The 22223-nt window shown below is 41.4% G+C and overlaps 1 protein-coding gene across 1 annotated transcript in view; it reads left to right on the top strand.

Moving 5' to 3' along the window:
* SNTB1 (syntrophin beta 1) overlaps positions 1-22223 on the top strand; it is a 110270-nt gene that overhangs the window by 75134 nt on the left and 12913 nt on the right. The window contains exon 4 of the mRNA XM_042036479.1: positions 20411-20550. Coding sequence (XP_041892413.1) covers positions 20411-20550 — 140 coding nt within the window. The remainder of the gene's footprint in view (positions 1-20410; positions 20551-22223) is intronic.

Genomic DNA, 22223 nt, shown 5'->3' with positions numbered 1-22223 from the left:
TGAACCAGTTGTTTTTCAGCTCCTGACACTATCTCTGAAATGAAAAGTGTGTTAATATATTCCAGGCTGTTCAGTCTCCTCAAACCTTAGATAACCATATCATTGTATTAGTGCTGAAGTGCAAGGCATGTCGCAGCAGAGTGATCTTCAGTATCGAGCTGTATATTGCAGTATTACATTTATCTCCCTGCTCTCACTCTAATTCAGAGGAGCTAGTGATAACAGGAAAATTGTGAGATGTGCAAGCTGTCCAAACAAGATTTAGGCAAATGACATGAGTGTGTATTTGAGGTTATTTTTTTTCCCCAGTATGAAATGCTTGCCATTTCCTTAGGAAGCATGTTCACAGGCTAGCAAAATAAGTAGACAGCAGCAGAGCCATGTTCTTATTCTCATCACAGAGAAATGAGTTTTCAAAGAAATGGAGATCTTTAGTTAAAAAGTTTTATATCATTTCCAAATTGTAAAAGTGAGCTTAAAATGTCTTTACATGAGAAAACCACCAGCCCACCACATAGCTAAAACATGTTGCCATTATTTAACATTATGTATCTGATGGTATCTGATCTTATTTATTCATATATGACTTCAATCACCTTCCCATGAAGCACAGCATCTGCTAGGCAGCATTTTAAAAAATGTGGTTGCAGCTGCCACTGTTCCCCTTAGCACTCTCAGCTCTTCCATCATGGTGGTGGCAGTTCTGGTAGAAAAGTCATTACTTTTGGAGGGACACCATTAATTTTCTGAAGGTTTTGTGACACAGGCAAATCCCAGTGCAAGATGAATAGTGAGACCTGTTTGCAAGGAGGAGGGGATTGGGAAGCTTCATTAGGCAGTGTGTCACTGTTTCTCTATGGTGGCTGCCTCGTCAGGCTGCACAGTCTGAACCAGCAGCATTTTTAGGAATGAAATCCAGGTTATACTGATCCCCAGGTGTCTCTTCTGTGTCTGGAAAATACCTGTGCATGTTTAGGCTGAGCATACATCAAGCTTTGGGTTGTACTGCCTGTTAACCCAGTACAAATCATTATATGGTTTCACCAGATAAATAACTGCTAGAAAAATGGGTGTTTGTTAAAAAAACTATTACTGAAATGCCTAACTTATTTGCAAGGAAATTACAGACAAATTTGGAAATACTACCCACCTATAATGTCCAGGAAGAAGAGCAAGGCAATTTGGTCCTGGTCTCTTGATTTTTGTGGTTCAAGAAGGATGCAATTTCTCATATTGATAATATACATCTGGTAATAATCTTAAAATTGATCTGACCTTTTAGAAATTACACATACCTCAAATGGAAAACCTTCTCTGTGTCCTAAATTAGAAACTGCACTTTTAAATACCAACTAATGACTTGCTGTGGAGCACTTATATCCAAATGAAGAATCCTGCTTTTGCCCTGTGTCACTTAACCTTGCAGCTTATTAATTCTGCAACTTACTTGTTTGCTTTGTAAAGCACCAGAACAGAGTTGTTAATTACATTAACAGTCTTCATTATCTGGAATAACGATCAGCCAGTTTAGGAAAGACGTAAACCTGAAATAGCATGAAGAGTAGTTTCCTCTCCAAGCTTCAGCAAGGTTCCTCCACAGGCCATTTTTACCAGCAGCGACATCGTTCTCTCCTTGCTTTAGGTGCATTCAGTAAATGGCTATATTAAGGAAAACTCAGGCTGAAAACAGCCTTTTCATTCACTGTACTGTTTTAAAGGCTTTGACAGTCTTTATCTGTAACACACCTGCTATTTCTTCCCATGCCAGTGAGAGACGAGCAAATAATAAAATGAAGTGCTCGTTGCAAGGGGACTGGAAAGAAGAATAGGTAGAAGTAAATAATGAAAAATTATGAGAATATGATGGTAAATGCATGAAGGACCTGAAGTTGAAAGTCTGTATTTCTGCAGTACGGTTGGTTGTTGTAGAGAAGGAAAACCCTTCTGTCAGATAACTATAGAGCACAGTTAGATAGTGAGTGAGCACTCTTGTGCCTGTGGTAGCCTTCAGGTATTAAATTATTCCTGCAGAAGTTGAGCTGCAGTGTGAACTGGGCCCTGCATATCCCCGTGCCCTTCCCGTGAGGGCTGCATTAGTTTTGGTCAGATCCCAGCAGAGGTAATCACATCCTTCCTGCTGTCCCTCTGCCTCAGCTTTGATCTGACTCTCCTTGCAGATGACTTAACTTTCTCCATAAAATACAGTATATGTCTATTGCTATTCCTATGAACCCCAGGAATGATGAGAAAGGTCCTTTTTATAGTCATCCCTCCCCAGAGTTTTATTTAACTTCTCCCTCCCTGCACCAGGAGGAATTCTGAGCTCAAGATGTGGCTGCTGCTCTGTCAGCTATGCCTGCACAGGCAGGGGGACACCAACCACAGGCAGGATCCTCATGTCTCTGCTGAGACAGGGACCTGCACAGATGTCTGGTCAGCAAACCCAGGGTAGGGTTTGAGGGGGGAAATGATGGGCTGTAGCTTGAAAGGAAGGAGAGGATGTTGAAAGGAAATGGGGAGTTCAGTGCCTTCCTGAGCTGTTTCTCTTTGTTTCTCTGACATATCAGGGTGGTGGCTGTGGGACCACATGCCAGTGTGGTCCAGAGCACATCCTGATGTGGTTCTGAGCACTGGCTACTTTGCACAGTGTGTCTGCCACAGCATGAATACTTAACTCTTTGTTCTAGATAAACCAAACTGGAACTGCTGTTTGTCTGGGTTGGACTTTGCTGGACAAGGAGCTTTCTAGATTTTAGTAGATGAGGTATTTTCTTCCTAGATCTCGCTAAATTTTCAGGATGTTGGGCCTTTCCATCTTTTGCCTTGGCAGCTGCAGTTAATCTGTCCAAAAGAGTCCAGCTCCCCTCGTGCACCTGCTGGGCCATCTTACCTTTTAGGGCTTCACAGGTTTGAAAGCCTGTGTTTGAACATATTTGCAGTACAGTTCAGTTGAAAAAAAAAAAAACCAGCAAAGATACAGGTGTGATGTGAAAGAGGGCTTTGATCCCCTTCCTTCAGAAGCTGAGAAAAGGATTCCTTTTTTTCTCTCAGTCTCTGACAGAAAATATTGCAAGAAAGACAGTGAAGGAATTGGAGACACTGATGCTCTTTGGTTTTCAAATGTGATTTAAATGCAACATGAACCTCCTTTATAAAACGCATTGCATACAAAGCAGAGACATCTGCTGAACCCATATCCAGCACTGCTGTCAGTGGGGAGTGGAGGGTGGCCTTCCTAATTATTTTAAGCGCTTAAGTGCCAAAACAACTGATCTGCTTCTGCCCCAGTGTGTTTCTTCCTCCCCTCACTGATGCAAGTAGGGTGCCAGCAGTGGCGGGTTAGGAAATGGAAAAACACCTGTTCTTGCCCAGCTGTGGGATGCAGGGTGGGAGAAACCAGACCAGCACAATGTTTGAGGAAGGTGTGGAGCTCATCCTGGGCATTTGGAGATCTGTGGAGTGGTTATTCAGGGTGAGGAAGCTGCCATTCAGGCAATGTTTTGGGGCAAACTCAGCTGGAACAAAGAGCAAGGCAAATGCAGTCTGAGCAATAAGGAAAGCTGTGAGCACTGACCCCACTGACTGCACTGACCTGAGCAGCCCTGGGACACCCTTCAGCCCTTGGATCCCACGTCAGTTCTATGGGACAAGCAGACTTATGCTTGCATCCCCAGGGCTGATCCACCCTGAGTACACATCTGTGCGATGTGGGGTGCTGGCAAATTCTGTTTTGCAAGAACTATGCCCTTGCACTCTGTCTGTTTGCTCATTCGTCTGCATTTTTCTGCTTATAGGCTGCATGTTAGAAACTTGAAAAGAGAGGGATTGTCAATCTAACAGAATCCTGGATTTTTCAGGCATTAAGTTCCCATCAAGCTGCATTTTCTCTGTTCAAAGTTACCTGGTTCTCATTTGCTGGTTTTGTCTCCTGAAGTTAAAAATCACCTTCAGGGAAATGGAGGGGCCCACTAGGGGAGTGTTGACCTTCAGGCTTTGCCCAGTATGAATTCTTCTCACCCCAGTCATCATTTCTTTGTTTTTTTTCTAGCATAACAATACTCCTATTTCAGCTTTTTGATTAATGACAGGAATAAATAGATCAGAAAGCAGCAGAATTTGCCATAAAAAACCCCTCTTTGTTCTGCAGCCCTTCTTTTCCCTCCAGGTCCCTCAGCTCATCTCCAGAGAAAACTTCTGGCAAAAGTAGAGCTATTCTTAGTAAAAATACCCTAATTTAGAGGGAAACATTTGGATTTTTTCCTCTCTTTTTGCATATTATTGCCCCATCATGGTCACCCAGTCAGCTTGCAGTCAGAGGAGTGCTGTCTCTACCCACAAGTGCTTTTAGGACAGATGAGCTGGTTAATGTTGGAGGGCTGTTGTGGAAGAGCAGAGTATCACTGCTGGTACAAGCAGGAGCCATACATGTCTTGAAAACTGTTTTGCCAAAAAACTGTTAACAGAGAAAAATAAACAGATTTTATAAATATATCTTGAGGAGAAGTTGTGTTCTCTGTTGGAAAGAGGGATTGACCTTCAGAAGAATAAGAGAGTTTTCAAAATACAGTGAAGATGGAAAAGTTATATGCGCTACAATTTTCAGCATGGCAAGACAGTCACTCAGTGCCGCCTCTACAAATCCAGTTCAATTCTAATGCTCAACCTCTGTTTATGTAATAAGTTCCTAAGGCTGCTAATACCAGCCTTTTACCTTATTATTGAATCCTGTAAAAATAAAATTATACCCCATAACACCATGAGAGCCCTTAACAAAAATGTGCCATTAGACAATTATATTGCAACACAGCAACTCGGTAGACTGCAGGGAAGTATTTCTCATCCAGTCTAATTGTTGTATCAATGGTATTTTCAACACCTTTGGTTACTGAGGAAGAAAGAACATGCTGATACCATATGTAAAATAGCATATTTTGAAGTTCTGATTTCAGGGCCTGACTGTGGTAAAAGTGCTTGAGTATGAGTGAAATCCTTGTAAGAACTGTACTTGAAACAAATCCACAATTGAAAAGGTTTCATGTATCATTCCTCTTCTCTCTCCCACTCTTAAATTAATTATTGTTTTATTTTAGTTATTTTAAGATGGGAAATATCTTGACAACAGGGTTTTAACATTAAAAAAATAGTGCCGATAAAAAAAAAATCTTTTTATTCCCTTTCCCCCAGATTCTTCAGTTCTGAAGATTTATTTTTGCCTGCAGAATTATCTTAAGTGGACAGTAATTGATAGTGCACATCATGATAATTAGTCTAACGAGTCTTCTAAATTCCAAGCCCCACAGCTATCTTTAAGCTCCACGTTGTCTTTATTGTAACGTAAATAAAAGCTTTAGAGAAGTACTGGAAAAAAAATTTGATCGTGCGGGAGCCTCTTGTCCTCTCCTAGGGGTTTCCTCTACTCATTTTTAATGAGGCCCATATTAGTTGTCATTTGTACCTTCCCTGATGAATAGTTTGGAAGAAAAGCTTTCTCCGTGCACAGCGGAATTTGTGCCAAGTTGCTGACCTTTGCTTTTGGTGAGACCTCATTTGAGTCTTAGTCCCAAGCCCAAACATATTGTTGGATCAATCATGTTGATTTTTGGCTCAGATAGTAATGCAGGGCTAATGAGTTGTACTGTGTACACATTAACCTCAGAGCTGGCAGCGCTCACGGCAGGCTCGGAGCAGAACGCGCCGGGGCTGCAGGAAAGACATTCAGTGCTGGCATCTTAATAGAAGCAGACAATTAAAAACAGTAGAGCAGTATCACAGGTTCACTGCTTGTGGGATGTAGGATTTAATCAAAGCTGGAAAAACAAACTGCCTTCTGTTCTGTTAGGGGAAAAAAAAAAGCCTCAGTACCATAAAGGTGCTTTATGAGCTGTGAAATAGAGAGGAAAGCCTGAATATTTAAGCAGTAAGACAATGATTCTACTACCAAAAGGGAATCGGCTTTGGGGAACAGCCTTTGAATAACATTAGATTTAACCTTGTCAGAGCTTACAATCTAATGGCTATAATGGCATTGCAAGGAATTTGGGATAATTGATGTATTTTTTTTATTAGTAGATACCTTATTTAGCAATACTTAGCAAATTTCTCCTTTATTCATAGGTAAAATTCCTAAGACCAATTGTTGAATTACCACAAACAGCCAGCATCCCTGGCTTTGAAAGAAGCTGTTTCTGATAATTTCCAAAAGCAACACGTCACTCAAAGGACAAGATTTTGACCTCATTTTACAGTTGTAAAACTAGGGAGAGACAGTATTTTGCTAATCATCCTATGGAGAGATAGACAAAAAACCCAACATGCATTATATCCTTCTACTGACTGTTTTCCTCACTTGAAGAATTAGGAAGGGAAGGAAGAATTACTCAATGACTACTAAGAAAGCAACATTTTCAATTTTAATGTAAGCTCTAAACAACCACATGTAAGGGACAGAGAGAATAAATTTGATTTCTGCAGATCACACATAGTTTTGTGTCCTCCTCTTTGTGCAATGAAAACTGATCAATAAGGCTGAAAGACTGTTACTGCTTCAAATAGCAAATTCAGTGAAATCAAATGGAAAAAACCAAAGTACACAGAGATCCAATCTTTGGTGTTCACATTAGACTTCGGATGCAAGATAGGAAACAGCTGAAAGGGACAGGGGGAGAAGGGGGTAGGGGTATCCAAAACAGGATATGCTAGAAGAGCAAAATTCTCTCCAGGTATGATAAGCTGTCCCATCCTGCATTGTTGTGGCATTGTTGGAAGGGCGTGCTGGTTTGTACAGTGAGCCAGTTCAGTGGTCAGGGTACAAAAAGGGGGTCTGGAGCCAAAGTGTATGTCTGGGTGTATGTCTGAAGGACATATGCTTGGGGGTTTGGACCTTCTGCTCTCAGTGTAGTGACACTGCTGTTGAAGACAAATGGACTAGCCAAAGGTTTTCTCAGATGTTTCTGGATTCCCTGAGTTTCAGGTGTTCTTGCAGTATCAGTAGCCCTGCTGGAAGGAAGCACCTGGGTTTTAACCACTAACGACTATTAGCTGCAGTGAAGATTCCTGAAACTGTGTGAACACATTATTCTTGGAGATTTTTTTGTTTATACATTTCTGCTGAGCAAATGCTGCTGTGCAAACATTCATTTGTTGATCTTGTGCTGAAAATAGTTGCAGACATTAGCCAGAGTAACTGCCGATGTGTAGCGTGGCTAAAGCTGCTTTTTTGTACTTCATGCTGGAAATGCCAGTGATGTTTATGGAAATGGCTCTAAAAGGTTCCCTTTGAGGAGAAGCCTACTACAGGAATAGAAGCATACCTATTTGCTTGTGGAATGAAAAGCTTGTACATTATTATGAAAGAAAATAGTTTATGGTGTTGTCTCTGGCTTCTGTCACCCCGGAAAGTTGAATGCAGGGCTCTTCAGGTGGGGGAATACATTAACACTTCATGTTTAAACACACATGTATTCATTCCACATAAAAATGCTTATTATTGCTATGTTCTTTGGATCTCTGAATCACAGGGTCAAGGAAAATATTAATGTTCTCCCACATAAAATTTCAAGAGAGAGGTTTAAATCTGCTTGCCCAAAACTGCAGGCATGTGTTAACAAGGCAAAGGCAAATGGAAGAAATGGAAGAAGCTGGAGGTGTTGCAAAGAGGAGCAGAGTGGAGAGGAGTTGCACAGCTTCTATGGGATAGTGTGGGAACCTTTTATGTGATGTTTTTGTCTGGTTTTGTGGATTTTGGGAAGACTGGCTGTTGAGGATGAGCTGACTAGCTCTTGGATTCTTCCTTCACTGTTGCAAGAGTTTGAAATGAGAAAGAGAGCAGCACTGATTCTGGGGGTGCTTGTTGTGGCTACTAACATAATACTAATAATTATGTTAGTATGAGAGTGCCTAGGGTAAAGCCAAAGCTGGAATGCCATGGCGTGAGATAGCAGCAGAAATAGTACTGATAGGGGCAGGCCCTGCTCCAAACCCTAACCATCTGAGCAGGCAAGAAGAGGAAGAAGGAAACATGGGACCACACATCTGGTGTGTCTCTGCTGAGATTTTTGTTCCTCTGGGACATAAGCCAAATGGCTTATGACAGTTAGAGCTGGGGAAAAGGGAAGAGTGAGACAGCACTGAAGGGATTGGAAGATGAATCTGAGCTACAAGAGCCTGGAGGAAGGTGACAGTGGAAGGAGCAGCTCATCAATGAACTGCAAAGAGCTCTGGGTGCAGACAGGTGTACAAAATGTTGAGTGGGTTGGAAGGTATTGGAATCTTCTGTACTGGCAAGAATAAGACCAGCCTTCTCTGAACCTTTCATAGGCACATAAGATTAACTCTTCACAGCTGCAAGAAGACCTCAAAGAGAGGAATTTTACTTTCTCTCTCTTATTTTCCTTCAGATTGGACAGAGTTTGCACTTATCAAACATCATGTACATCATCAGCTTCCATTAGCCCGGATACATTAAGTAAAACTTCAGTTTCTAGCCTCTTCAAATAACTTGAAACAGCTGCTTGGATATTTGCAAGTGCAAGCAGAAGGAATAATGGGTTGTGGTTCCAGGATCACATTCAAGTGAGTGAACAATTCTGAAACACAGTGGCAAGGGGGCAACCACTAACTGATAATGGTTACACACCTGTAGCCCTGTGTGGACCTGCAAAGGGGTTCATGGTTTTGGAAACAATAGCACTACAGGCTGCTCTGCTAAAAAATGAAATACAAGAATACCAGCCTCAGAGGTAACAGAGATCTCAGACTGCTTTTCTTCTAGGGAAGCAAATAGCCACCATGTTGCCTTGTGTCAGCCCCAGAGATTATGGGCTTAGTGCCCAGGATTCAGCAGCAGCAAAGGTTATGTGCACTTGCAGATAACAACAAATGAAGTTTGCTCCAGATCTTTCTCTTCCCCTTCTGTCACTCTGCAGCTCAGCCTCAGCATTCCCCCTCACTGACTGCCCCTTCCTCTGATGCTGGCTGGGCTATCCATGACTGCTCTCTGAGGATGTACTTTGGAATAAATGGTGCTTTTAAAGGGGTACTACTTATATGCATGAAAATGTTGTAATAGCTAGCCTGATTTCCATCTGGCATAATTTAGGAGTAAATCCATTGACGTCAATAGAACTGCAAAGACATAAATATAATTGAAGTCAGACCCTGTATTTTTAAGGTTAAGCCTAAAAAATGCTCTCCCTCTCCCCCCTCAAATCTTTTCTCTTTCAAGCTCTGTCACAAATGTAAATGTCTTAATTGGGATTTTGTCTATTTCTGCCCAGTTTAATCAAGGATCTGTCAGTAAAGAATTTTAGGAGATGCAGAAGTGAAGCTCTCCTGACCCCCTACCTATCTTTAGAAAATCTCACTGGCAGCAGCAGTTCTTTTCTGCCTTGGTCAGTTGTGTCAAGCTGTGTGTCTGTAGCTATGTTTAGTTCAGAGCACAAACATGAGGCAGAAATGGAAGCTTTTTGGCAAGCAAAAAATGTGATTTTCAGCCCATTCACACAGAATGGTGTTAATTAATAGATTGTTTTCTGACAAATAGTTAATTGTGCCTGACTGTTTTCCATGTGGCTAAGGAAATAAAAAAGCCAATGAGGACATGGTATTTAAAAATCCAGAAATTTGGTGTGAAACTGCTGATATGATAGCCAGTGCAATCCCATTTGCTATACTTCTAAAATGGGTTATGTGAATATTAGCATATAACCATGTAATGAAATACATAGTTCCCAATTTTCTTTTTGCAGTGTTACTCAATTGAATTACTCAAGATTTTTTATACCAATATATAAAAGATGTTTAGGCCAGTACAAACTACAAAAGAGATTTCAATAAATAGACAAATATTTATCTCTATTGTGGGAATAAAAGCAAGATAAATAGTTTGTAAAACTTCCTAGTGAAATTTTCCTTCAGGGCAAGTGTATTTCTAACACCAAGGGTGGAATAAAGTGTAGTCACTTGGTAATATTCACACGTGTTCGTCTTCTTGGAGTTTCCACTTTCTTGTAGGTGCAGAAGTTATAGCAGCTCTGTGATGTTCAAGTTATCCTCAGCCAGCTTGTACTGTAAATGGCTGGCACTTGTTGGCTGGGGTGATTTATTAGCCCACAGCAGGAGAGAAACTTCCATTGATCAAATCAGTTGGTTTGTGAGAACATATGTCTGTTGTGCCAAAAATAATTTCTCTTTGGATATGTGATATGTTTGTTAAGAGATCTGAAAGTCTAATGCTCTTACCAGCATTAGATTTTATTAAATCATGTATTTATAAATCATGTATTCCAGGGATATTTCTTAAATCTGAAATCTTAGTTTCTCATCCTGGCCGTACAGGTAGATAACCTGTAGCATGCAATTTGGTTATACTGACTTTGGAGATTAACTTCATTTCTCCCAAGTTTTTCTTCTAGAAGGATGTTCAATTCTCAGTAGAATTTCCTGTGAGTAGTTAAATGCTGTAATTATTTTAAAAATATGAAACACTGAGAATTAGAACAGATAGAGAGTATTAGCTTTCCAAATTACATAGCTTACAGCATGTAATTTGCTGATACTTGTAGGATTTGGGTCTGTAGATTGATGGCCCTAATTGTGTATTTTTTAGTAATCTAGATGAAATAACATGGCACAGCACTAAATCCATTTGTCCTGTGAGGCTAATTTAAAGCTCAGCATAGGTAACTGCCAAGCAGAATATTCTTTATTTGTCATCCTTGTGTAGCTCTGTTGAATATTCATAGTTTCTATTAACACATGGCCTTCAATATTTGCTATTTCTTTTTGTTTTAGATAGTAGATTTAATTAAAAGAGTTGTTGCTGTAAACCTCTGGGCTGTGATCTTGCCTGGTCTTCTAATATAAATGGTATCAGATCTGGGAAAGTAATGCCTTTTGAGAAGTGCCAGCTCACATCCTGACTATAGGTGCCAACCTCATAGCTTGAATACTTTTTACTTTATGGGTATTTCTTCTACTGCATCTTCTGAAATAAATAGGGTTTATGAAAGCTGAGCTTTCATTTTTATTGTATGTTCCTGGCCACAGAGAAAAGCTTGAAACTATGGAATGTCAGCAGAGCAAAAAGGCTTGTTGTATCAGCAAGAATTAAAAATGTATTTTAAATACCAGCCAAACCTCAGACTGATTTTCGAGCCCCAGTTGACATCCCCAAGGGAACTTTGGCTAGCTAGAGCTGGTAACAGTGGTTTCCTATTAAAGCTGCCTTGCTGGTTATTTTTGCTTCATTAGGGATGTGTGTGTTTCTTCATCTGCCACACAGTTAGTGGTGACAGCTGTCCAGCAAATCACAGACCAGTGACAAACTGCAGTTATCCTCTAGCTCTGAACTTCCTCTCCTGCATTCTCCCACTTACCTGTTTCCCCTGGGTTACAGTAATGACCATCTTAAAACTTCTTTTAGCTAAAAAAGCAAATTCAAATTTTGTATTAGTCTCCCAAGCATGTAATGATACCCGAACTCACAGTAACCCCAGGACCATAGTGGCATGTGCTCCAGTATGGGCAACAATTTCCTAATGGTGAAACTGGCCTAGGACAACCATACAGTAGGTGGGGATTTCTGTCAGGGAAGGTTTTAAAGAACAGGCTGGACAAATCTTGAGAACAAAGTCTGTCGTCCCCTGAGCAGTGTTCATCTTTCAAGTCACCTAGAGGTTCTTGGAGTGACACAGCTGCTGAGAGAGCCAGCTCTGGAAGGCACCTGACTGGACCTGTTGTTTGGGAACAGGACCGGTGTGATGTGATGGCTGGAGGTTGTCTTGGGCCTGGCAATCACAAAATGTGTTTTCAAATTTTGGAGAAGTAAGGAGGGGGGTCAACAAAACCAATAGCATGGGCTTTTGGAGGGCAGACTTTGACCTGTTTGGGAGACTGGTTCAGAGGGTCCCTTGGGAAACAGTGCTGAAGGGCAGAGGTGTCCAGGAAGACTGGACAGTGTTCAGGAAGGAAATCTTAAAGGTGAGGGAGCTGACCCTCTGTGTGCTGAAAGATGAGCTGGTGGGGATGAAGATGAGCCTGGCTGAACGGGGAGCTTTGATTGGAACTCAGGATAAAAAGGAGAGTTTATGACCTTTGGAAGAAGGGACAGGGAACTCAGGAGGACTACAAGGATGTTACGAAATTATGCAGGGAGAAAATTACAAGGATGAAAGCCCATGTAGAACTTAATCTGGGTACTGTGGTAAAAGACAATAAAAAATGTTCCTATAAATACATCAGCAAAAAAAAAGGAAGACTAAGGAGAATCTCCAGCCTTATTGGATATGGGGGAACACATAGTAACAAAGAGTAAGAAAACAGCTGAGGTACTTAAAGTCTTGTCTCAGTCTTTAATGGTAAGACCAGTAGTTCTTCAGGTACCAAGCCCCCTGAACTGGGTTAATGGTTGGAATCGATGATCTTAGAGCTCTTTTCCAACTAAAACCACTCTATGTTTCTATGGTTCTATAATTCTATCCTTGGCCCTCTCTCTATGAATCTACGCATTCATATTTCTGAACCAGTGGTTGGCTTAAGCCTTCTTGGAAGGCAGAAAAATAATATTCTCAATTTTTCAGTGGGGAAAGCAGTACTTTTGGTTAGATAGCATTTCTCTTCTCTACAGATTCCTTAGGAAACTAACAAATACCAAATCAAACAGAACTCTCCAAAAGGGCAAAGATTTTAAATTCGGTTTTGTCTTGATTAAGTAGTGAAAGAAAGTGAATTGGATATTAAATGGAATAGCTGTTCATTTCTTACCTTTACTGGAACCCTGGGATCCACTCGTGCCAAGATCCACCTGAAGACGTACTGGATGTTCTCCCAGCTCTCCATACTGTCTGCCAGGGTGTAGCAAACTGAATACCTCTTTGGTGAACAGGGGTCTCTTGAAGCTCAGCTGGGTTTTCAAGGGAAAAAAAATCATCCTGCCCAAAAGAAAATACTGAATATGATAAATGAAGATGAAAAGTGCATGTTTAAATTTCTACCCCTCTCCCCCAAAAAAACAGGTATGTTGCTTGAGTATTTTAGATAGCTTGTGGAGATCTGTCGTGCTGATGGAGGTACAGACTTTGTAACCATTTTAAAAAAAGGTTTCAAATAATCGAATGGCTTTGAAACTGACAACTAGGTAAATAAATAAATCAGAAAAAAAGACAAGCATAAGATTTTTTTTTTTGTGATAAATCTTAATAAGTAGATTTGGATTCCAAATTATGACTAATTTTCACCAAATTTTTCAGGCATCTGTGGCTGTTCCACATTCTTTAAAAATTAAGTGAAATTATTAAGAATTCTAATTGAATTTTTGCTTTTTCAATAAGAATGTCCAAATATTTCTCAGCACGTGCAAAATTTCAGTTGATGAAGCATAGCATACAGATATTAACGGTTTTTTGAAGGCAACACATTTTTGTGCCAGGCATGTAGGGAATTCCCTCATTTGCTCGAGGTCATTAGTTGCATTGCAGTCTATCAGTATTACTGAATATTGATCAATGACACACAGACTGAAATGACACAGTATTCTGGATCATCCTTCAGGCAACATAATAATGAGAACGAAACATCTTGTTCTCTCTGTATTGCTCCCCTACTATTTTTTCTTCCAGCATTTGTGATTTATTATGACCCTTGAGTAAAGTAGTCAAGTCTGTCAGTCTTCAAAAGGTACCAGTCATGATGGACCATTATTTCTGAGACTGAATATTATGGAAGACAATGTGATAGACAAAGGCACAGAACATCTCCTGGGACAGATTTCAGTCACTATAGTTTTAATGTAGACATCAATAATTACCTGTCCTTCACCAAATACATGCCATAATAATTTCAAATTGCATTTTTCATGTTTCGGCCATCATTAAAAACTACAAGCTGCTTTCAAATCAAAAGTCCACCTCCAGCATTCACATTTGATTGGATGATTTTGAAAAGTGTTCTTGAGCTGCTATTTAGAAATCCACACACTTTTACTGGATTGAAAGATGACACTCTTGTATCTTTTGAGGCAATGTGTGTTATTACTCATTTATCCTAATGTGGAACCCATTTGATCAGCACCAGTCAGATTCAACTGCAAATTACAGACTCTTCAGGGACAGTTGAGTTGAAACTATGGTGTCTGCACATGGATTCTGCTCTTGTACAATTACCATTATGCCCCACTGATGATGATGAACTCCCTCAAAATGTGCTTCACCTTGGCTTGAACAGAAAACTCTGCTCACAGCACAACTCCAGCACACAGTAACCTGCAGGGCATAGCAGGGAGCAGTGGCTGTTCAGTGGCATACCTGTTTTCCTCATCACTGTTCTTGGGCAGTTGCACAGGAGATGTGGTAGAGCTTCCAAAGCCTCCAACACAAACTAGAATCCCTTTCCTTTTGTGGCTGACCCTGATGTGCAAAATAGCTCCATGGACTGAAGCAGAAGATACACAATCATGCTGTGCTTCTTCTGCATTTTTCCCAGGACAAGCCTGGCTTACTGGAGAAAGGGGACTGCTCCATTTTAAAGGGAAGTACGGGTTTTCCCCCCACCACTAGGTTTTTAGTGCTTTGGGGTCCAGTGGTTATTTTGGAGACAACACAGCTCCTCACCTCTCCCAAAACTAAGCTGCATCTTAGAAGTACAGTTTCTCCCAAATTTTAATTTTGTGATTTTTATTTCAATATTTATTCAACTTCAGGCAGCTGCTGTCACCAGCTTTTTGGTGATATGTTCATGACGCATGTTTCAGAAAGCAAGTTTACAGCCACTCTCATGTGCAGTCTGAAGAGCCCAGACAATGCACAAATAAGTTATACATGAACACACAACAGATTCAAAGGTGTCTGCTAATAGCATCTTCACTTCTATCCTGACTGTCCATGCTCAGCAGTGCCTGTAACTGAGGCTGTCAGTGTATTCCTGCTCGGGGTAATGCAAGAGTTGGATCAGTGTGGTCCCTGCTGTGGTTCCCACCTGACCTTCGTGGCTCTGGTTGCTTGCACAGCACTGGTACCTTGGCCAATTGTGTGCATCACTTGCTCACTGCTCACTGCTTACAGGAGGCAATATTGTGCCCTTTGGGGGATTTTTGTGTGTGCATTGACTTTAATCCAGATCTGATAATGGCACAAGCCACCTCTGAGCTGTCACTGAGGTCAAAGAAAGAGAAAAACAAGACCAGACAGATTTTCATTAGCTTTTTTTCTTTAAACCCTAAACAACGTGCACTTTATTTTCTGTTTAAAACTACAGAGTTTAGCAGCAAAACACATCTCATCTGTGTGTAGTATGGGAGGTGTTGATATCCCCTGCCTACGGCTGTCACTTACACCCTCTCCTGCATTGCAAATTGCCTCCCATCAAATGAGCTCACAGAAATATCAGCGTTGTTGCATATGCTGGGGTTTGCAGGATGTATTTCTGCATCCCTGCTGTTCATCTTGCAAAAACCCTTTTCAGTCCCAGCTGTTATTTTCAGGAACTGACAAGTGGGTTTCTGTAAGTTAATCAAATTTATTCTAAACATGGATGTAAGCCTTCATCAAAAGACAATGAAAAGGCAAGAAATATGTAGCAGAACATATCCCAGCCTGTGTCAAATCTCAGCACAGAGAAGAGGTAAAATAGCAAGAAAATTCTTTCTTGGTTGTTCCTCCTGTGCTCAGTGTAAGAGGATAGTGTAGGTCTGGGATTTGGGAGGAGGTGTTGGAAAAGGGGGTTAAACCACTTACTGTAAACATAAACTTGCTGCCTACACAGTGGTCTTGGAAAAGACACATTTTGGATACTTGCTGCAGTGGAGTCTGCTGGCAGTTTATAATTTGTTTACTAAACAGGGAATGTAATTGAAATGTCCCCTTTGGGGTAACAAAAATATAAAAGCTTTTCAAAGTAGACCAAGGCCTCTAATTTAATTATCTGCGAGCCTCATAGATTAAAAGTATTTTTTCATCCATTCCTGGCAGCCTGAAGTAGATGAATAACTGAAATTCAAATAACAACCTTTTGAAAAGGAGACCTGGCAGATGAAAGAGCAAAGGTCCAAACAGTTTGTAGAAGGATTTATCTCCACTGAGATGCCCACTGTCTTTATGGCAACTAATTACATGTGAAAACTCTTAAAGGTTTGGAAGCTGTGATACCCATTGGAGGAGACAGAGGTCCCCATCACTTCAGGCACAACAAGCTGGCTCCTTTGAAACACGGCTGTGTACCAGGGGAGTTACTCCTTAAGGGTACATTGTGAGCAGTGGCCAGAAAAGCAGCAGGAGCAGAGTGGCCATACGGGTAGTGTTGAGCTTGTGTCATTGCTTGCAGTCAGTCCTTCACACCGCAGATCTGGTCCCAAAGCAAAGCCTGGAGCAACACTGCAAAGGCATTGGGGGGCAGCCGGAGCTCGGGCCCTCCTCGGTGCCGTGGGGTCTGGCGTGTCCCAGCCCCGCGTGTGCCGCCTGTGTCCTGCACTGAAGCGTGTTTGCCCTTGTGTCAGCCAAAGGCTGATGGCCAAGTCTCCGTGTAGCTGCTGGAATACAGCAGCTGTTCTTGCACACGTTTTGTCTGCCCCCACATCCCCGTCTGTTCCCGCTGTGTCTGTCATAGGAGCTGCCCCAGCAGAGACTGTGGTGTCCATGTGGAAACACGGTACACTTGACCTGACTTTGCAGGGAATGTCTGTGTCTGTACAAGTCATGAACACAGGTCTCCTCTGGTGTCATCCCAAGCCCAGCCATCATGTTGTTATACGCAAAAAAATTAGATTTCACCCCTGCAGCACATTAAATATTTTTTTTAATTTGGAAAGGTAAACCGAAGAAGTGCATATGGGAAAAAGTGGCATTTCCACTTAAGGGGGTGAGTAAATGAGGAGCAAAGAGGTTTGGAGTAGCAAAAAGGATTCTTCACTCCACTTGGTTTTTTTTCTTAGAAAGTATTCTCCCTTTTCAAGTTTTTGCTTTAAGACTTTGATCTAGAGACACAGTGTGTCTAGGAAAGAAAAAAATCAAGTTTGCTTCTGGTATAAAGATTTACAGCTTAATTGAAGTGGAATTTCACCTGGGAATATAAGCAGTGACCCCAGTGACACATAGAGAGGGAACACTGGTACCTGTTGCTTGGAGGTACTTGAGCAGTGCCCAGAACACCAGCAAAATATTTACTGATTCATTTTGTTGTGGAGTACTGATTTTTCTTTTCTGTAGTTCATCTAGATTTGATCTAACAATTTTGACTTTGAAAAAAGGTTGAGTTTGAAAAGTTTTTTAGAGTGGTGATTTTATTTGTCTGCAACAGAGATCAATGCACTTTGAATTGTACATGTGCAAGTGGGAACTGGAGCAAAGAAACTGTAGTGCAAGTGCCAGAATTCTGCAAAATTCTGGCTAAGAATCTGGCCCTAATTATTATCTAAAACAGTACCTCTAACATGTATCTCAAATGATATTTAAATTTTCTCTTACATAGGCATTTCATGTTATCTTTATGGTATGTCAGATATTAAAGCCTTTAAAACTTGAACAAATCCTTCACTTAGCTGCCCATAAGCAGCACGTTTTTTGCTTTTGTTTTGCAATTTGCTATTATACCCATGCTTGGTATGACATTGCTTGATCTGGATTAATTCCCCATGCTGTTTTGTGAAGAATGTGCCCTGTAGGCTAATGGTATATTTGCAGCCTCTCTTCTTCCTTTGTAAAATTTGCTATTGCTATTTACAAGACAGCATGTTCTCTTTGACACCTTCCAGAAGTGCCAACTGCCTGTTGAACAGCATGGCATCAGCTGTTACAGCCTGACCCAAACGGTACAAAATAAGGGAACAGTGATACGATTCAAGGTTTTTAAGGAAAGGCTGTATCTTTTAGATCAGCTGTTAGAGCTGGGAAAAAACAGACAGGCTTTCAAGCCCACAAATCCTTCTTCAGGTCTGAGATAGCAGCAGTGTTGCTTCCAGCAGCATTCCTCATCAGTGAGGCAGCTATGGTCCCAGTAAGGTTTAAAAAATGTGCTTCAAAGTGTGTGTATTGCATGGCCCTTCTCACTGGGGAGGGCTGCACAGCAGAACACAGGCAAACATTGTTCCTCTCCTCGACTCTTCCCAGTACACACCCGACAAACAAGGGATCTATCCGACAAGGAGAGGTAGTGTAAGGTCACTTATTCTTGAGAAAAATCTTAAATACCTTATGACCAAGCCACATCACCCTGCTGTTGGGAAGGACTGGGGCAAAGCTGTGGGCTTCACAGTGCAGGTCGTTAACTTCAGGGTTCATGCTGGAATTCTGTCTCCTAATGTTTACAGATGTCCAGCAAAGAGTAGTGGTACTAGCCACCAAAATTAGTTTTATTCTCTTTCTTGTGATTGCTTTACAGGGAACAGTGTTTCCTGAAGTTTCTGGAGTCACTCTTGACTGACCAGCCACGTAATAGCAAAACATGTGATTGAAAATGCTACACAGGCAGGATGGTTCTGCAGAAAAGCTGTGAATAGTTCCCATAGTCTTTGGATTGCTTGTGGTCACAGAGGTTTCATATTTATCTTCCTTTTTCTTTTCTGGAAAACTTTGAGAGTATGTACTAAAACCTTTCTAGTTAAAGAACACAGGCAGGTGCTCCAAAATTAAATGTTAACATTAACTGTAACATTTACTTAACATGAACATTAACTGTGACACTCATTTCTATGTTCCCACGCTAGGAACTGGGGTGTTAACTGTAGTTAATAAATGTGGTATTAAGAAGCTGAGGATGCTTTTTGCTCACGTGAATATTTTCATGGTACATGGACTGTGAGAACTCTGGATTTTGCATTCTTTTGTGAGTGTAGTAACAGATGTGTTAATTATGTGGCTTCTCTATTCGGCCCTATTTGAAAATGAAAGATTGTGTTTCAAGAAACTGTCACCACAAGAAAATTGTAAATAAGTATTAATGCTTCTGAAGAAATTGAAAGGATGAACTGTTTATGACTTCAAGAGAAATGAACAACCAGTGAACAAGTAATGCTGTAAACAGGAATATGATTATTGGAAAAGCTTAATTCAGAGGGAGAAATACATCTTAAAAATTGCACAAGCCAAAAATCTTAGTTTAAGATCTGCTTTGGGCATTGGTGTTCCGATGTAACGGTATGTTACATCAGTCTTGAAAGCCCTTGAAAGTTTAGAAATTTGCAGGAGCCTGGCTTTGTATAAAACAACTGTTTCAAATGTGGTTCTGAATTATCGTACCTGGGTGTGCCACTCCCAGCCTGGCCAAACTTTGATCCCTTTTATATTTCTCCACCCAACGATGTGCCCATGGCAAGTAGGCTGGGGTCAACCATAGAACAGCCTTGATAGCTGCTTCTCTGTCCCCGAAGAGGTTTTAGTGGAGGAATCATGTAGATGACCAGATTCTCTGGTGAATTTCAGAATTTGTTTCATTCCTTTCAGTATCTAGCCAAGATGTTTGCGTTTGAAAGCATGGCTGTGAGTGTTACTATGGACCAGTGTTTCTTTTTCTTTATGTGCACCAAAAGGAAAATTATTAGTTTGTCAGTGAAAGGGCTTCATTCTTGCTTAAAACAAAGGTTCTTTCATATTCCCAGCTATTCTAAGACACTTCTATGCTGCCGGAGTAGAATATGTAAAAACCAGGATCCATACTTGGTCCCCATAACAGTAAATGTGTTGCCATGTGGACATCACACATCTAACCTGCAAAGTATAATTCCACATCTGGATTCTACAGCCAGTAAAGGGCTCTGATGCCCCAGTCTTTAGACATCTTTGACAGACAGGTTTGAAATGTGAAGGCAGATCCATCACCAAGTCAATGTTTGAGATCAACCCCACATTTAGGTTGGATCTCTTTTATAAACTGGCACTTGTAAAACTGAAGGAATGCTATGAAGGAAGGAGAAGCAAAAAAAAAGTGAATTGCTGAGGAAAAAAGCGTCTGCTCCCAAACCACTAGTTTTTCATACCTGACACTCTTCCTTAATAGTGATGATGTTGCAGCTTTTTTTACTCATGCAAACAGAAACAGCAGCAGCAGTGTCCAGCACTCAGGTTAATGTGCCAGCTACACATGAATGGTGCACATTATAAATATACATTTAAGGTCTTTCCATGCATACCATAGCTAAGTAACAGCCAGCTCCACCTCAGTGTTCTTCCAATACTGCATTTATGGAGTAGCCTGTAGTAAGGGAAGGCTGGAAATGGCAGTGCTAATGGGAGCAGCAGATGACTTTGCATGTTATTCCATTTCTGCTGCATCTGATTATAAATTCAGGTGGGAGATGTCAAAAAGCCAAAGAAGTAATACTCTCTTGTGTTCATCTTCTCACCCAACTCGATATGTTGTCTTATCTGGCTTTGCATGCTGGTAGTTTTGTCTCTTGTTGTTTCTATGAGACTTTGCTCTTTTCCAGGTGCCAGGAGACAACGAGAAGCACTGGAAGCCAGTGTTAGTGGTTTTGACAGAGAAAGACCTCTTAATATATGAGAGCATGCCACGGATGAAGGAAGCCTGGTTCAGCCCTGTGCATACCTACCCCCTGCTTGCCACCAGGTACCTGTGCTTTTTTATCATGACAGCTGTCAGGAGCAGTGGGAACAGCTGAGTCATCCAGGAATGTGTACGGCTGGTGCACAGCTGTAGCCACACTTGAAATGTTGTGGTTGGAGAAGCGGGTTCTTTTTCAGTGGGCCGATGTGCTGAGCTTAACTCCTCTCTTCTCCTCCATTTCAAGTTCTGGCTGAGGCTGATGGCCAGAAACTCACTGGGATTTTGGATGTGGCCACTTGGCCTGGATACAGAGGCAGGAGTGCTGAAAAAGCCATGATCTCTATCTCTTGAGATTCCTATCTCAGTGTGCAACCTGTGAGCTTGGCAGAAACACTGTGACTTCCAGCTGCTCCTTCAGGCCGAAAAAAAGTGAACTTGTTGCCCCAAGTTGAACATGCTGGTGTGGCAGTTCTGCACCACCAGTTTGGGGCTTTTGGAGAGTTCCACATGTGATGGAGACACTTTCAGCACAGCTTCTGTTCCTGCTCTAGCAAATGAATTCCTGGCTTTTTTTAGCTTAAAATGGTAAGCTTGGAAGACTCATTCTTGAATCTAGGTTGGAAATAACCATTGGCATTATTTTGAAGGTATCCATTAACACTAATTCAGAGAGAGCTTTCCCATGGTTGCCTTTATTAAGTGGAAACTGTTTGTGCTTCTCGATGTGAATCTTAATCATGTTTCTCTGCCAGTATGGTCAAAGGGATTGAGAAAGAGCTGTTGTTCCTTGTTTCAGCCTTGCTACAGAACTCTATTATACCATTTTCAATGAGTTCTCATTCAGAAGGGCTGGTTGCCCCTGGCCAGAAGCAGTGGGTCTTTTACTGCACTCTCATTAGTTGATTTTTGTTCTCTGTCTCTCCCCAAATGAACTGAGGCTTTGCTGCTAAGTCATTATGTTAAAAAAATAAAATTGAACTCACTGATTTACATTGATGGTTGTTTGTCCCAGTCTACCTACCCATGACAAAGCTTTCAGACTTCCTGGGAAGCCAGCTACTGACTTCCCCTTTGTTGCTGTAACATGCTGTGAGAGACACCAGCTTTGCAGCGTGCTTGCATGGTGTAGTGCTGGATGTTGACAATTCCAGGTGGTAAGTCCCAGTGAAAGCTGGGTAAAGTATTGCAGCTGGAGCCTGTGTCCAGATGTGTCACTAAGCCTTAGAGTTTGAGAAGAAAGAGCGCCCCAGCAGAAGGTGATACACTTTCTCCCCTTTTTTTCGGGGTTTCATTTTCATGTGGGCCCAAATCCTCCTTAAAGTGACTGGAGATCTTGCAGTGCACCCTGCCTCTTCCTGGCCACACATCGTCATGTGTAAAGATAACTCCTTGGTGAGTATCATCAGCCCCCATCATCAGTGAGACCAGTTTACTGCATCAAACAATCTAAGTCCACATCTTGGGGCCTGTTACTTAATTATTTTGTCTCAAGCGGTCACATTTGATTGCAGATGGGCTTGCCTTGGGTGGGGATGGTCATCTCCATGTCTGATGGGACACCTGCCTGAGGGGAAAAACATTGGTCTTAGTGCTGGAAGGGAATGAGAAGCTGTGCAGCATGTGTCAGGCTGCTGAAGGGTCTTTACACACTGGGAAGAAAGTAAGGCAGGATGGTCTGTAAGAAAGCCAGGGCACAGTTCAGAAAGGACAGGTGCAAAGTTCAGTGCTGGGGAGTA

This window comes from Corvus kubaryi, unplaced genomic scaffold, assembly GCF_017639235.1.
Source record: "Corvus kubaryi isolate FWS band 111438036 unplaced genomic scaffold, C.kubaryi_AGA036_p1.0 37385, whole genome shotgun sequence".
Classification (NCBI taxonomy): Eukaryota; Metazoa; Chordata; class Aves; order Passeriformes; family Corvidae; genus Corvus; species Corvus kubaryi.
Note: the sequence above shows the minus strand (reverse complement) of the source record. Positions and strands in the feature narration are given on the sequence as shown.